The sequence below is a fragment of the Danio rerio genome, chromosome 18 (assembly GCF_049306965.1).
Source record: "Danio rerio strain Tuebingen ecotype United States chromosome 18, GRCz12tu, whole genome shotgun sequence".
Taxonomy (NCBI): domain Eukaryota; kingdom Metazoa; phylum Chordata; class Actinopteri; order Cypriniformes; family Danionidae; genus Danio; species Danio rerio.
In genome coordinates this window covers 12,282,962-12,299,367 of record NC_133193.1, presented here as the reverse complement: position 1 = coordinate 12,299,367, position 16,406 = coordinate 12,282,962, and the positions used below count along the sequence as shown (strand labels likewise).

Genomic DNA, 16,406 nt, shown 5'->3' with positions numbered 1-16,406 from the left:
TATTATTATTATTATTATTATTAAACTGTCATTTATATTAAATTTACAGACTTTTTTCCAAAATTAATGGAAAACTTACCGATATTTTCTTTCCCAGGACATGATCAATTTCTCGGTCGAATAATTTTATTTTTAGAATATGTAAAATGAAAACTAAATCTTACAAATTATTAATAATTCAATCCTATTTGATAAATTTGATATCTATTCTCATTTCAAAATGCAGAGGCTTATGAAAACTCAACATGCTCTCAATAAAAGTCAACACAGCAAATGATGATAATGTGGTAACTGTCAGACTCAATCTACGCCATCCACAAAGCTTGAGCATAAAGCTTTTAACACATAAGTGCAGCACAAAACCACAAAAGACTGCAAATGAGTTCTCTGAAAACCACTCTCCACTTACACATTGTCAATAACACAATGTTTACCTGGCCAATTGTTGGTGTTCTTTGTCTCCTGACTTCATGGCGGCGTGAATGAGGAGCTGACTGAAAACGTCTCTCTGCAGAAGAGAGAAGGAGGAGGCTGTTTTAGATTGTAAACGCTGCTTTATGCTCATACAGACTGTAATGAAGCGGTGAGAGACCTGCGCGTCACTGCCTCCGATCTCCACAAAGCTCTGTTTGATGGGCTTCAGCAGCTCCACGGCCTGCCTGTAGTTCCTCTGCTCAAACTCCAGCAGAGCCTGACACATGGGCAGACCCACGCGCTCCGCTATCTGCAGCTGACGGTTCTCTGCTGGATCTCTGGTGGACACACACACACCTACTTCAGCAGCATGTACATTACAAATACAGACAATATGACATTTTAAATTTGGTAGAGCCCCTGGTCACTTATATTATTCTGGATGAGAAAAACAGCAGCATAAGTGTGATTTAGTATGATTTAGTCAGAAACAAACAATTAAAAAAATAATAATAATAAAAAAATAAAAAATAAATAAATAAATAAATAAAATACAATAAAATTAAATATTTTATTTTAAGCTCAAAATTAAAAAAAAAATCTCTTGATGAATATTTTGCCAATTTTTGTTGTCAGTTAGGTCTCAGTTCTGCTTTGAAGGTAAGGAGAAGGTAAGCTCATGAGAAAGAGAGATCATGTGTGTGCATGTTAATGACACAGGCATATCTAATAGCTCATAGTGACCTATGTTAATAAAATAAAATAAAATAAAATAAAATAAAATAAAATAAAATAAAATAAAATAAAATAAAATAAAATAAAATAAAATAAAATAAAATAAAATAAACAGGTTTCATCCGGTCCTGGCATTTTCCAGGCCTGGAAAGTTTAGGAAAGACAAACAAACCTAAAATGTTTTTAAAAGGTCATTGAAATTTGGGTAACAAATGTCCGTGTGCTTGAATGTATTTAAGGTTACAATACTGAGCAAATTTCAAATACAATAGCACGGTTCATATTTTCAAGCGACGTTTTCTGTGTGAGGTTAAAAAGGAACTCGCATTCAGCGTAATTCAAGCTACCTTTTTGAGTGATGTGTCCAAAAACAACCTCTAACTACAGGGGAAGGTAATGTGGGTGCTACTTTTGACCTGTGTATATGACAATAAAAATAAATGTATAATATAATACATTTCTAAATATAAATAGATTATAAAAATAAACACATGTTCTTTGTTATGAAACATAAGAGTAATGAGGATTCATAAAAAAGTGAAAAGGCAAATCAATATAAGTTGTAACAAATTTCAATCAGTATATAATTATTACTATTATTTCAAATTAAAATCTCTTTGATAATTTGTAGTTTTGATTAGCTTTTTATTGTTAAAAACATATTAATGATGATAATAATGGCAACAATAATAAAAAATGATTATCATTGGTATTAATAATTAAAATATTAATAGACATATTGTTTTAATTGCATATACAGATTTAAATGTTTACACTTTCAAATCTGATTATATTTGATTATATCTGATTATAAACTTTTATTAAAAGTTTATTTAGTTAAAATAAAAGTAAACAGTAGTAGTATTAATAATAATAATAATATTTTATTATCATTATATACAATTTACAGATATATTTAGAAAATATAGAAATTTTTAGTTAATATTATATAGTTTAGTATATAAAATATAAATAAAAAATAATAATAAATGAAATATTTTATACCATCAATAGAATCAAATAATTGGCAGAAATAATACAGAATAAAATAAAATACAGAAACTTTTACACACTCAATATTTTTCACTGTATCAACTAAGTTTGAAAACTTGGCTTAAATAACTGATTGAAATATGCATTTGTTATTCTTATCTAGCGTAAAATTGCCTCCAAAAGCCTCCAAAAGTCAGTGGGTAACAAAAAAATATTCTGCTCTTTGAGAAAACACTGCTTTCTTTGAACAGATGCTGTGCTGAAAATACAGCTCCCAGAGGATTCCTTTCCATCATGTTATCTTATAAAACACAGCATGCTGACAAGAAATGATTTTTTTGTACTTAGTTATACTTTCAATACACTCTGTACTCCTTGTGTACAACCTTCACTGGACATTTATTTAGCCCGCTGTGACAAATATAGATATGCATGAGGCGCATTAACCTTAAAGGGGGCATATCATGACAATCTGACTCTTTCTGTGTTTAAGTGTTGTTATCTGGTGGCCGGTGCATCTACCGACCCGGCAAACATGATAAAGGACAACCCAGTAAGTCTTTTTCTGCAAGCACACAGAGAAACAAGCAGATTTAGCCATAGAAAATAGCTCTTATTATATGTTAGCACCTCTTAATCTGCAGATTTCCACTAACAGTGCCGCTGCAGCAGTTCACCCTTTACCTACACAGTCAGGCCAAAGGTGTTTCCAAAGGATCAATAATATCCAAAATATGTGTCCAAATGTCATTTCTGAAAGTGTTTATTAATCTTATGTATGGCTAATATGAGTAGCCTTACCATTGTCTCTGACTGTTTTAACAAGGAGATGGGAACTATGTTGTTCATAGTTCATAAGTGCTCATCGCTAGTGTAAATGCAGGTTTATTATAGACTTCTGACTTTTTCAGGTTTTCTGTAGAGATAAGACAACTGCAGTAATAATGTAATGATTATTTGATTACTAGCATGCTAGTCAATATGTTTAAATCAAGTTTACTCCATATTTTAATTCACGTAGTAAAGGAGAATCAAAAGATTGCTGTGTGTTAATGGATTTTAAATGCACTATTCAGTGGCAAATTACCGTATGACATGAAATGACAAGATGTTGATTATCGTGCTTATTTTCAAGCTTGAAGTTAAAAAAAATGTTTTCTCTGTACGAATATTTTACCAATTTTTGTTGTCAGTTAGGTCTCAGTTCTGTTTTGAATCAGACAGAGAAGCAGAGCTCATTGGAAAGAGAGATCATGTGTGTCCATGTTAATGACACGGGCATATCTAATAGCTTATAGTAACCTATGTTAGCTACCTCTTCACACATATTTATGAGCATATTGAGTTGGTTGATCCTATCAGCTCCCTGTTGAAGCACATGTTGGTATCGTTGAGAACACACAGATGATTGAATGCTTCGGCAACTGAAAAAATGACACTATAATAGAAGTCAATGGGGCAAAAAGCACTACCAACATAACAAAAGGGTAGTCAATTAGCATAGAGTGTACTATTGAATTTTTGAACATTTTCAAGATGAAGCCAGATCAGTCTTTAAAATAATAAATTTGAAAAAATAAAATTCATACATCCACAATACAATGCAAAAATACACAATCCAATTCGTAAATTCAGAACTTGATTCAAAAATACACTATTTAAATACAATTTGTAAATTCGGAACACAATTCATAAATAAACAAATCCAATTCGTAAATTCAAACCGTGATTCATAAATACACAAATCCAATTCATAAATTTCAATAACGATTCATAAATGCGTAAATCCAATTCGTAAATTCAAAACCCAATTCATAAATGCACAAATCTGATTCGGAAATTCAAAACGCGATTCATAAATATATAAATCCAATTAGTGTATTCAAAACGCGATTCATAAATACACAATTTCAATTCGTAAATTCAAAATGTGATTCATAAATATATAAATCCAATTAGTGTATTCAAAACGCGATTCATAAATATACAAATCCTATTAGTGAATTTAAAATATGGTTCATAAATGCACAAATCCGATTCATAAATTCAAAGCGCAATTCATAAATGCACAAATCCAATTTGTAAATTCAAAACGTGTATCATAAATGCACAAATCTAATTCGTAAATTAAAACATGATTCATAAATGCACAAATCCAATTCATAAATTCAAAGCATGTTTCATAAATGCATAAATCTAAATCATAAATTCAAAACACGTTGCAAAAATACACAAATCCAACTCATTTGGCAAAAATATTTCTGACTCTTACTTACGAATTCATGAATTGTGTGTTGTATTTATGAATCGTGTTTTAAATTTACAAATTGGATTTTGTAACCATTATTTTTCCTGTGCATGTACACATTTTAATATGGAAATGTATTATTTTTGAGACTTATCTGGCTCCATATATCAAAGCATTTACCACAATATGCGTCAAAATTTGTGACCAAAAATAATTCCATTTGCTGAAACAAAGAATGTTGTGGCCCAAGAGTGGATGAAAACATTTGTGGAACAGCACATACGGCTTAAGAATGCTAGTTTTCCCCAGAGCAGGAGAACGTCTAAGGAAATCTCATACAGAAAGCCTGAAGACACTGCACAATTGTATACAGCTCTAGAAGCTGTCTATGCTGTCATCTCCTGAGTGGCTTATGTAATGTGTGCTCACTTAGCCAGTTCCTGCAGGCTTTCCAGCAGACGCTGAGTGGTGCCCGTGTCTTTGCTGCCCAGTGAAACCATGAGGAAGTGCAGGTCGTTAAAGAGCAATGTGTGGTCCTCTGAATGGGGCTGGGTGACCTGGAGCAGCTCCCGGTATCGCTCACCCACGCTCACACCTGCAGGAAAACACAGAAACACGCAAAATCAAATACAAATATGCAGCACTTTTGTCCATTTACCACATAAATGGATCCCTTTTTCCATTAAGCAACTGCAAAACTCAACATCTCCAGTTCTCATATAGCTTATCTGTGTTTATATTGGATAACTCTGATGCTTCTGATTGGATGAGCTGCATTATAAGCTAATACTCTACAAACCCACATCTGTGACTGTTGTTTTGGGAACCCTTCTGCTATCATCAGTTAGATCAGCTGGGAATAGAACTCGGGTCGCCATGAGCATCATGGTGATATATGTCAGCGCACTTAACCACTAGGCCAGGGGTGTCAAATTCGATTCCTGGAGGGCCGAAGCCTTGCACAGTTTAGTTCCAACCAGGGCCGGAGGAAACTGAACTGCCGCTCTAGGCAGAGGACGATCATGCCGCCCTCAACCCCAATGTGAAAACGAAAGTGACCGGTTATGAAAATTAAGTTGGAAAAGAGGTCCGCGACACACCTCTTTTCCAACGCACTATGCGCGGATATAACTGAGGACACGTGGGTGCTGAGGGAAGGAGGGAGGGTGGGAGGTGTCGCGGACACTGTGCTCTCTATTCTGCCACCATATGCGTGGATATAACTGAGGACACGCGGGTGTCGCGGACCTCAATTCTGCCGCCCTATGCGCGGATATAACTGAGGACACACGGGTGCTGATGGAGGTGTCGCTGACGCCGCCCTCTCTATTCTGTCGTCTATGCGCGAATATATCTGAGGACGCGGGTGGTGAGGGAGGTGTCGCGGATGCCGCCCTCTCTATACTGCCGCCCTAGGCGGCCGCCTAGGTTGCCTCTATGAACGCGCCGGCCCTGGTTCCAACCCTGCTCCAACACATTTACCTGTAGGTTTCAAACAAGCCTGAAGGACTCAATTAGTTTGATCAGGTGTGTTTAATTAGGGTTGGAACTAAACTGTGCAGATCTGCAGCACTTTTGGAACTGAGTTTGACACCTGTGAGTTAGATAAATATATATTTTTTAATTTGTCAAATCTTGCTATGTACAGTTCAAAATGCAGAAGTCAAAATTATAATAATAATAAACAAAAAACTTTTCAAATATTTTTCAAGTAATTTACTAACAGAACAATGACTTGTTTTCCACAGTATTTCCTATTCTTTTATTTTGGCTGGAATAAAAGCAGTTTAAGGCGATTATTATTTTCCTATTAAGATTTTTGTTTCTCGATTGTCTACAGAACAAACCACTGCGATCCAACATGTTGATTAATTGTTCTGACTAGCCTGGCTAACATAATCATTAGCATTAATCATTAGCAGAGTTGGGTGTAAAGTGCTCCAGAAACGTGTTACTGTATTCATATAACATTTTTGAGGAACGCAGTGATGTAACAAATTACATATACATTTTTTGTAATCTGATTACGGTTAATAAAGTCAATACAATTCCGTTGCTTACGTCACACATATGTTTTGAGGAAGAAAAAAATGCGTCTTTTAAATCACGTTTTCCGCTGCAACGTCAGTTAATAAGCATTCACTTTTATAGCTGGAGAATGAGCTGAAATGGCTGCTGTCGAGATTGGTTGCTTTTCAAATGGAAATGCAGACATTGCTTTGATTTCACTGAGTGTAAAAACAATAATATCGCTGTGAAGTGCAGTCTATGTTCAGTCCCTAAAGAACTTTCGACTGCTTTTAACTCAACCAACAACTTGTTCAAGCACTTGAACATAAAGCAGTCTACATAATACTCGTCACGAATGAGGACACTGGCACCCAAAAACATAGCGGTCCAACTCAGCCTAAACAGGCCAAATAAAAAATAAATAAATTGTGCAGGATTGGGAGTGAAGGTATCTTCTGAATGGGAAGAGAAGCATAGCTGCTTTTCTGCATATACTGGGAGCGCATATTGCACAAGCTCGGATTTTCTAGGCACACTCAGTTGAAAACCTCAAGTCACATGACAAAAACTGACCGATCAGCTTCATACTTTGTAACATGTACATTTCGCTAGACTAATTACCTCAGGCAAACACAGAACACCTAAACACTGCAGTACTTTTTGATATTATGGATGTCAGTAGTTACAAGTATCCAGTTTTTTTTTTTTTATTAAAAACAAAAAGACAAACAGGTTTGGAACAAGTGAATGATGAAATTATTTTAAGTTTTGGGTAAACTCTTTAAGCATATGTCTTGTTTGCATTTGTCATGTTGCTGTGATCAACCCATTGTAATGTTTTTCAGTGAATATTGAATTACTTAAAGAGCTGCAGTTTATTTTGTATTTATAATGGGTATATTTTATATGTTTTAAAAGTAATTTTAAAGTAAAGTAATCAGTAATCTGATTATATTTACATGAAGTAATTAGTAAAGTAATCAGATTACAATTTTCCAGTAGTAATCAGTCATTTGTAATCTATTTTTTTAAGTAAACTACCCAACACTGGTCAGCTATTAAAAATATTACGTTTAAAATGTGTTGAAAAAAATCTCTATTAAACAACACTTGGAAACTATTTTTAAAATAATCCAAATTTCTCAGAAAAAAAAATGAATTTCAGCTGAACATCCAACTGTAAACCACTGTATCTTGGGGATTACTGCTTTATTCTAAACCATGCCTACAGGCAGCCACATCAGCCAGATGGATAGAGATGCTTCAGTGACTGCTGCCAGTTTCTCTCCAGAATTCTGACACTCCATTCATTGTCCTCCGTATGCATGTAAACACAGGATAGTTTGTTTTCATGCCTCAAGTTCAAGCGTAGTCTGTCCTGTGAATTAGCATAGCACAGTAAAAAACAAACAAACATAAAACATTTGAGCATCTAGAGCTGCAGAATTTGCAGGGTCAGGAGTTATTTTTTTGCATGCTTGCAAACTACAGAGGAATCTAAATTATTAACACAGTACATAACAGTAATATATTCCTAAATAAACACCACTGCATATTCTGTGGCTGCATAATATTGCAAGTATTTTCCTGTTTTAAGCATGTCTAGTTCAAGACATTAATTTTAATATTTTGTAATTGTATTAATCATATACTGGTTATAACATCTGTGCTTTATGTCATTTCATTTTATTTAAAAATATAAAATCAAACTAATTCAGTTCTCTGACCCTCCGTAAAAGTCATATGCCAAGATATGTACTATTCATAGCATGCATTTCAGGTCTCTGTTTCATGGTCTTATAATTGGAATAATTACTAACTACACCTGATTAATAAATTAAATAACCCCCAGAGATTCACCCTGTGTATCTTAGGCCTCTGGATATTGTAGGGCTGTCTTGGCTGACAAGGGGGAACGGAGAGTGTGCTCCAACTATAGGGGGATCAAACTCCTCAGCCTCCCTGGAAAAGTCCAATTCCAAGAATGCAGAGAACGGACATGCGTTCTTATTAAGACCGGTCTTGCCAGGTCACATCGGAAGAGCGAACTCGGGAGACCGCAAAGACATAGAGGGCGTCCAGTGAGAAATGAGATGCTGCGTTCTTCTTGATGGTCACATGACCCTCACGCATCTTTAACCCAAAATTAGTTAAACATTACAGCATCCATACAACGATTTATTGCTTTCCCCCATTTCACAATACATACTTTGCATAAAGACTTTACAAATATACGTTGCACAATATAAATAAAATAGATTTTAATACGAATTTTAGCAAATAAATACCCTTAATGTGTTTATTTCTGAATTAAGATGTCCATGGTCATGTTTATATTTACAGTTTCATTTAGGGAAACTCCTGAGGTAAATAAGTGTTATCTCTGAACTGAAATAATAAATCTATATAAAATGCTACGCTTCCCACCTCCAGTCGCAATGACCTCTGGGACTCAATGAGCGAGTTCAGTGCTCAAGTCTGCATCGGTGCGTCTACGATATCAAGAACACATCCGGGAACTTTCACACGTCCTCCATATTGAAACTGAACTTCGGCGGATGATGATGACGTTACACGATAACACGAGGACGCAAGACCGCTGAAGAATGCATATTGAAAAACAGCCCATATCAAGGTACTGGAGAGGAGGATCCAGCCGATGGTTGAAGCTAGGATCCAAGAGGAACAATGTGGTTTTCATCCAGGCCGTGATACACTGGATCAGCTCTATACCCTCACCAGGGTGCTTAAGTGGTTCATGGGAGTATGCCCAACCAGTCCACATGTGTTTTGTGGACTTGGAGAAGGCATTTGACCATGTCCCTCGTGGCATTCTGTGGAAGGTGCTTGGGGAGTATGGGGTCAGAGGCGCTCTGTTAAGGGCTGTCTCGTCCCTGTATGAACAGAGTAGGAGTTTGGTTCGCATTGCCGACAATAAGTCAGACTTGTTTCCAGTGCATGTTGGACTCCAACAGGGCTGCCCTTTGTCACCAATTCTGTTCATAATTCTTATGAACAGAATTTCAAAGCGAAGCCTTGGGCTGGAGGGGTCTGGTTCGGGGACCACAGGATTTCATCTCTGTAATTCGCAGACGATGTTGTTCTGTTGGCTTCATTATACATGGACCTTCAGCATGTACTGGGGCGGTTTGCTGCCGAGTGTGACCCGGCTGGGATGAGAATCAGTCCAGGGAAAAAGGTGGTTTGCCATCTCCAGGTTGGAGGAAAGTCCTTACCCCAGGTTGGAGGAGTAGAAGTATGTTGGGGTTTTGTTCACGAGTGAGGAAAGAATGGAACGTGAGATTGACAGGTGGATTGATTGGGGTTCTCTCCCAACACTGCTGCTTCCGTGACCCGGCTCCGGAAAAGTGGATGAAAATTGATGAATGAATGAATGCAGGCATAAATGATAGAATAAAATCAGCTCCATATCTGATCAAAGATATTAGGTCTGTAACTGTTTCTGTAAACCCCAGGCATCTGCCATGTTCACTAGTCTACCCAAAAGAAACGAGTTTTTATTAGGATAAAAATCAGCTAAAAAATGTACTTTCTGTATAATTCTATAACGTTTCTGTACAGTTGTCCCAATGTAACATATACAGTGGGGAAAATGCTTTATAAAAACTAACTATACTTTCAGTTAAATCCTTAAAGATATCTTTGAAAGCAGCTCATGATGTCCTGTACTTCAACTGTGCTAAATAAAGCAGGAAATAGAGCAGGAGCAGTTTTTTGTAAAGCAAGTAATTTTTCAAACCCCTTCACCCTAAAAATCAAGACCGGAAAGCTTGAACTCTCCTTGATCTTCCATTTATCTTCGCTGAGGAATGTCAGCAATCCTCATGTCCCGGAGGAGGAAATATCTCCTAGATCAACTACTGAACAATAAAGATTGTACTATAAAGTCTCCTCAAGCGACTGCAAGATCCATAAAGAAAAATGAAGACAAACAAAGAACTTTTCAAGGAACTTCACTGCAAAACTAATTTCCGTTATTTGGAATAATGGCGTAGAGATGGAAAATAGAAAATAATTTCCTATTTTAATGTCACAACTTAGTTCTATTTGAGTGTAAAAGAGCAATTTTAAAGAAACACTCCTCTTTTGACAATAGGCTCATTTTATAACTTGAGTTAAACAGTTTTACCATTTTAAATTTGATTTATGGTAGGTTTTAGCTTAGCTTAGCATAGGTCATTGAATTGGATTGGACCATTAGCATCGTTTTAATAAAAATAAAAAAAAAGTTAAAAAATTTTCCTATTTGAAGCTTGATCCTTCTGTAGTTACCTTGTGTTCTAAGACATGCCATGAAAATGAAAAGTTGCTATTTTATATTATGATATGCGTTCATTCCAGCATAATAAAGAAACTAATGTCACTAATATCATTGCGCCTGCTGCAGTAAAAGTTACTGATTATGTAGCTGAAACAAGAGAATAGGTCCTAGTCATATCGACCTAGAAAATAGCAACTTTTAATTTATTATCTTTTATAATACATGAAGTAACTACAGAAAATCAAGCTTTAAATAAGCGGGATGCTAACAGTCTAATCTGATTCAATGATCTATGCTAACCTCAAGTGCTCATGTCAGACCCAGAGATCAGCTGAATGGATTCAAAAAATGTAAAACTCAAATGTTTATTTGTAAATTTGTAAAATGAGACTACTTTTAAAAAAGTAAAATGTTCCTTTTAGCATAAAACACTGATCAAAATCAAAGAACACATTCAGATTCCTGTCAGTAATTGGTGTTAATCTGGGGTGCGTTTCCCAAACAACAACGTAACTCGTGGCTAAACAGTTATAGTATGCATCGTTTGGGAAAAGAATGATGTAGTGACTAGTGTTTCCACAAAACAGTAGCTGCTTTGTTGCAGATCCATCGTTTAAACAACATTAGTTATAATTTTAAATGCCCATAATGAACTACAGCTCTAGAGGTGTAGTTGAAAACCTACGAGTTTGCGGTGCAGTTTGTGATTGTTCATTGGAAAGATGGATTTGGAAAACGGCAAATCAATGAACTATAATTGTAACGAGTTGACGCAACTTGCGACCTCAGTTGGCTAACCATGGTTTTCGGAAATGCACCCCTGGTTTTAATTTCTTTAATTGTCTGATAAACTTTTTTACTATTTTACGTTTGTGAGTTAAGAGGGTCGAGTTCAGTCGTAGGAAACTGTACTTTTAAAAATATGTATTTTAAAAAGGAAGCGTGACACGAAACCCCACCCCTTAAGCCCAACCGCAATTGGCAATGAGCAAATCGCACTAAATTGTACGAATGAGATCATACGAATTCATAAGAATTAGCCACTAAATCAAAAACTTACAAATTGTGATAGTGTTGAATTTTCCAGCTTCTCTGATTTGCAAGAAGGTGATCTATTATAAAGTGACTAAAACCCTCCGACAGCAGGATCTCCACATGAAGGCCAAAGGTATGAATCTTTCAGCCAGAGAAAGAGAAGCTGGAAGTTCCAAATCTGTGATTTCTAGAATATTGCAACTTCACTATAATCAATAACTCATTCAAGTCCTCCAAACCGTCTGGTTGTCGTTGAAAGACAAATGCACAAAAGGACGTGTCAATAGGCAATCGGTGCAATACTGCAGCTGATATTGCTCTCCACTCTGAACAGAGTAAGCATCCGTCTCGCATACAGCATATCTCCACATTTATGAGAATTGAAGTCATTCAAAACAATGGCCTGTACACTTCCTACTAATTTAACCATCAGAAACTTTAAATGTAATCTTGATGAAATCCTTTTCATGACATAAAAAATTTAGCAAGACTTGTTTCGATGACAGATGTCTTTCATATTTCGCTTGCATAATTGCAAATGATAAATGGACAAAATAAATGTAGACAACCCTGCTTTCTTTTTAAAGCTGAAGTCAAAATTTCAGCCTTCCTTTTCAAATATTTTCCAAATGATGTTCAACAGAGCAAGGAATTTTTTCACCAGTATCTTTTATAATATTTTTTTTTCTTTTAGAGAGAAATGCTTATTTGTTTATTTTGGCTAGAATAAAAGTTTTCAATTTTTCATTTTAAGGTATATTATTAGACCTTATTATTAGTATTAGACCTTAGTATTAGTACAATATTATTAGACCCATTAATCAATCTTTTTATATCTTTTGTCAAAACAAACTTTTATTTGAGATGCAATTAATCTTTGCCCAGCACTATCATTCATACATTCATTTTCTTGTCGGCTTAGTCCCTTTTATTAATCCGGGGTTGCCACAACGGAATGAACCGCCAACTTATGCAGCAAGTTTTTACGCAGCAGATGCCCTTCCAGCCACAACCCATCTCTGGGAAACACACACACACACGCACGCACGCACGCACGCACGCACGCACGCACGCACGCACACACACACACACACACACACACACACACACACACACACACAACGGACAATTTAGCCTACCCAATTCAACTGTACCACTTGTCTTTGGACTGTGGGGGAAACCGGAGTACCCGGAGCAAACCCACGCAAAGACAGGAAGAACATGCAAACTCCACACAGAAACGCCAACTGAGCCGAGGTTCGAAACAGCGACCCAGCGACCTTCTTGCTGTGAGGCGACAGCACTACCTACTGCGCCACTGCATCCCCTCAGCGCTATTCAAGACAAGTTAAACTGTTAGAAAATATATGAATTTTTTATTTTACACTATAGGTGTCTCTTTTAAATTACAGTTCAAGCCATGACCAAATGTACCCCCCCTGCCAATGGAGTTTCACTAACATCGGTCAAGTGATCGTCTCTTCTTCAGCCCAGCAGATTCACACGTCCCAGCCCAAACTTCAGACATTACCTGCCTTGATTAAACTGTCAAATGCAAATGTATCAGCACGCACAAGCCGGTTTCATGGATTCCAAACAGAAACGGACTCAGCAGAAACATTTCTCTGCTCCTGTTTGTACTCAACAAGGTATATTGGATTTCTTTAATCTGTATTTTAAGATCAGATGATATCTCACCCTCCAGCTCCAGTCTGTAGAGCAGCGAACAAGAGTCCACAATGTCCAGCATGGCTCCAGATTTCACACAGCGCTGGGAAACCTAGAGAAAAGTTTTTAAATATCATGTAATATTTCATATAACAGATTTTAAGATGATAAATTTAATAGGTCAATCTAATTTTACACACATGCATACATCAGCTACATCCAATAATAAAGACATTTGTTTACACCAAAACTATCTTCTTTAAGGATAACTACTGCAAAAACTATGTGATTGTCCTAACCAATACACAATAAAGTGTTTTTTGGTTCTGTAAGTGTGCACAGATTTATCTAACTGAAATAATATTGTTACTTTATGAAAGCATCTAATACAAGGCAAAAATGTTTTTCTTTAGTTTTTTTGTTTTGTTTCTAGTCCAAATCTAGAAGTATTTTCTAGACAAGCAAAACATATTGTCTTAAAAACTGAAACTGTGTTGGTGTATAGAGCCAAAAACATTAGAATTTTGTCGATGTCCCATTATTTTTGGACCTAAAATATAAATTTAAAACAATTTTTTTTTAAAAGGCATATATGTTTTAGCTTAAAAACTTTCTTATTTAAAAATATATGCGCTTAACATTAAAATATTAAACTTATTAGGGGTAAAAAAAAAAATTATTGTCAAATTCAGTATGCCATAAATTTGTGATTAATTTGATTAATTGTTTGCTTCATTGTGTAATTATTTAGATTTAAAAAATCAACTGATAGCCCTCATTTAAATGCAAAATACTATTAACTATATAAGGGGCGCCTGCAGGATTTTATTCCAAGGTACACACAAATCCAGCACCAACCCACCCCCTTCATCCAATCATGCAAAGAAACACTGATGCTACAGTCAAAGTCTACATTATTTTAGGGCATTCGTTACAATTTTTTTTTCCTTTTTAATTTTAATATTTTCTTGAAATCTAAATGTTAAAGCACATCAGCATCAGGGAAAAATCATGCTCAAGACGTAATCTTTAAAATTATGACATATTAAAAAAATGTCAAGTTCAAATAAAATATAATTCATATTTTTTTCTTGGAAAAAAATATCTTTTTGAAACAAATTTCGTATATAATTTGTCTCTTTAAAACCTGTGTTTCCACTATCGTGCTGGACCATTTTTTATGCTGAACGATTACATTCCTTGTCAAACTGGGCCAGACAGCAAATCAATTTAATTTGGAGGGAAAATGACCAAAATGCAACGTGATCATTGAAAATGATTGGAGAGGAAATAAATATATTGAAAATCTCCATACATAACAGAAATATAAACAATAATAATGCAACAATAATAGTGAAATTAAAACGAATAAGAAACAACAGCAAATCAGGATATAAAGCATATTTATATCAAAGCATATCAATTCCTGCTTGACATTTTAGAAAATGTTTTGCGTAGCTACCCAGCATACATTAAAGATCACTGAAAAAAAACAAAAAACACAGAAACAGGTTACATGGCCCCATAAATGTCCAACTTATATTTAACTGAATCATATTGAAAATTGCTCATTTTATTTTTATACATTTTTTTTTTTTTGAAAAAACAATATCAACATTTAAGAATCTATATTTATTTTATTTATTTATTCATTCCTTTGATTTGTTTATTGGTGCATATAAAGGCTATCATTTAAATCCTACAACAGTACCTTGGACAGCTAAAGTGCCACTAAAGCTTTCAAACAAAAGTCCAAAAAATTAAAGAAAGATTTGACTTTCTCCAGTGACAGCCTACATCACAACACGCCGTAACCAGCCTTCAGGTGATATCACCGACATGAAAGTACAAAACAAGCCGTCTGAGCTTTGAATTAAAAAGTGCAGTTATTTCCTTGTTGCTCAAAGAGTCTGCAAGTTCGTGCATGGATAGGATGTTTTGGACTGTGGACATCGATGATGTTTAGGGTGTCTTTATTTGATGCGCAGCAGAAAAAAAAAAAAAAAAAAGTCTTTCAGTAGTGCATGTAGCTGTTGGTAAAGTTCTCTCACGGATCTGAGCGAGTTTAGGCTATGTGCTACCAAATACAGCTCTGCATGAAATAAACTCACACTCAGTCAGGTCACATTGCCTAGGATGTCAATCAAATGAATCAAGCTCTAGCCACGAATAAAATAATAGGCTATTTTATTATTTTAAGATTTTAGATGATGGGTTAGTAATTATATTATACATGGTTAATTATATTCAAGTCAATGAAATAATAACTCATAAATAAAAACGTATGTTTGTAAGAATGTAGTGGGCCAGTGAAAATCAGCAGTAGTGTATGCTGTTTAATAATCTAAAATCTATTTATATTATGTCATAAATAAAAAAATAAATAAAAAAGCAGCATTATTTCCCGCCCTCTCATGGTAGGTACGCACAGTGCATACAGCTGTGCGTCTGCAGGCGCCACTATATACAGTACAGTACAGTACTATAACTATATACAGTAGTCATCAAATTATTTGATAAATCATTGAATCAGAAATGCCTACTATTTGTTCAAAGTGGATTCATCAATACCAAAACACCAATGTTTTGCTCTTAAATGCACACAAGAAAAGAACAGTTGTGGGGTCTTAAAATAAACTCCACAGTTGAGTCCTCTTAGTCTGAAACTGAGAATAAATGAGTTCAATATCAAGACTAAACTAAGACTTGTTTCAAGCTCTACAACACTAATGTCAAGCCCTCCCAAAAGTGTGGAAGATGCAGCAGCAAAGGGATGCCCGACATCAAAATAATATTAAACTTTCAACAAGCACTGATGTGTTCTGGTGTCCACAAACCTCTAACCACGCAGATTCCTGATGTGAACATACTCTACTTTAACGTCTCGTCTATATAACTGAGCTTTCAAGTTATGCAATGATTGTTAATGGCGTTTATTACAGTGTTATCTGCATTTTTCACAAGGTTCTAAATATAACCTATTCGAAGTGTGTTCTAATGAAGACTGAATGCAGATAAATA

At 35.4% G+C, this 16,406-nt stretch overlaps 1 protein-coding gene across 3 annotated transcripts in view; it reads right to left on the bottom strand.

Annotated features, from left to right (window-relative positions):
- ttc38 (tetratricopeptide repeat domain 38) overlaps positions 1 to 16,406 on the bottom strand; it is a 36,176-nt gene that overhangs the window by 4,528 nt on the left and 15,242 nt on the right. For all 3 annotated transcript variants that reach the window (XR_012393688.1, XM_005159026.6, NM_001020699.2), the window contains 4 exon segments: positions 13,416 to 13,497; positions 4,820 to 4,985; positions 593 to 752; positions 435 to 508 (listed from right to left, as the gene is read on the bottom strand). Coding sequence is in view for 2 of the 3 variants with exons in the window: in XM_005159026.6 (XP_005159083.1) it covers positions 435 to 508; positions 593 to 752; positions 4,820 to 4,985; positions 13,416 to 13,497 (482 nt within the window). In the remaining variant the exon portion in view is untranslated.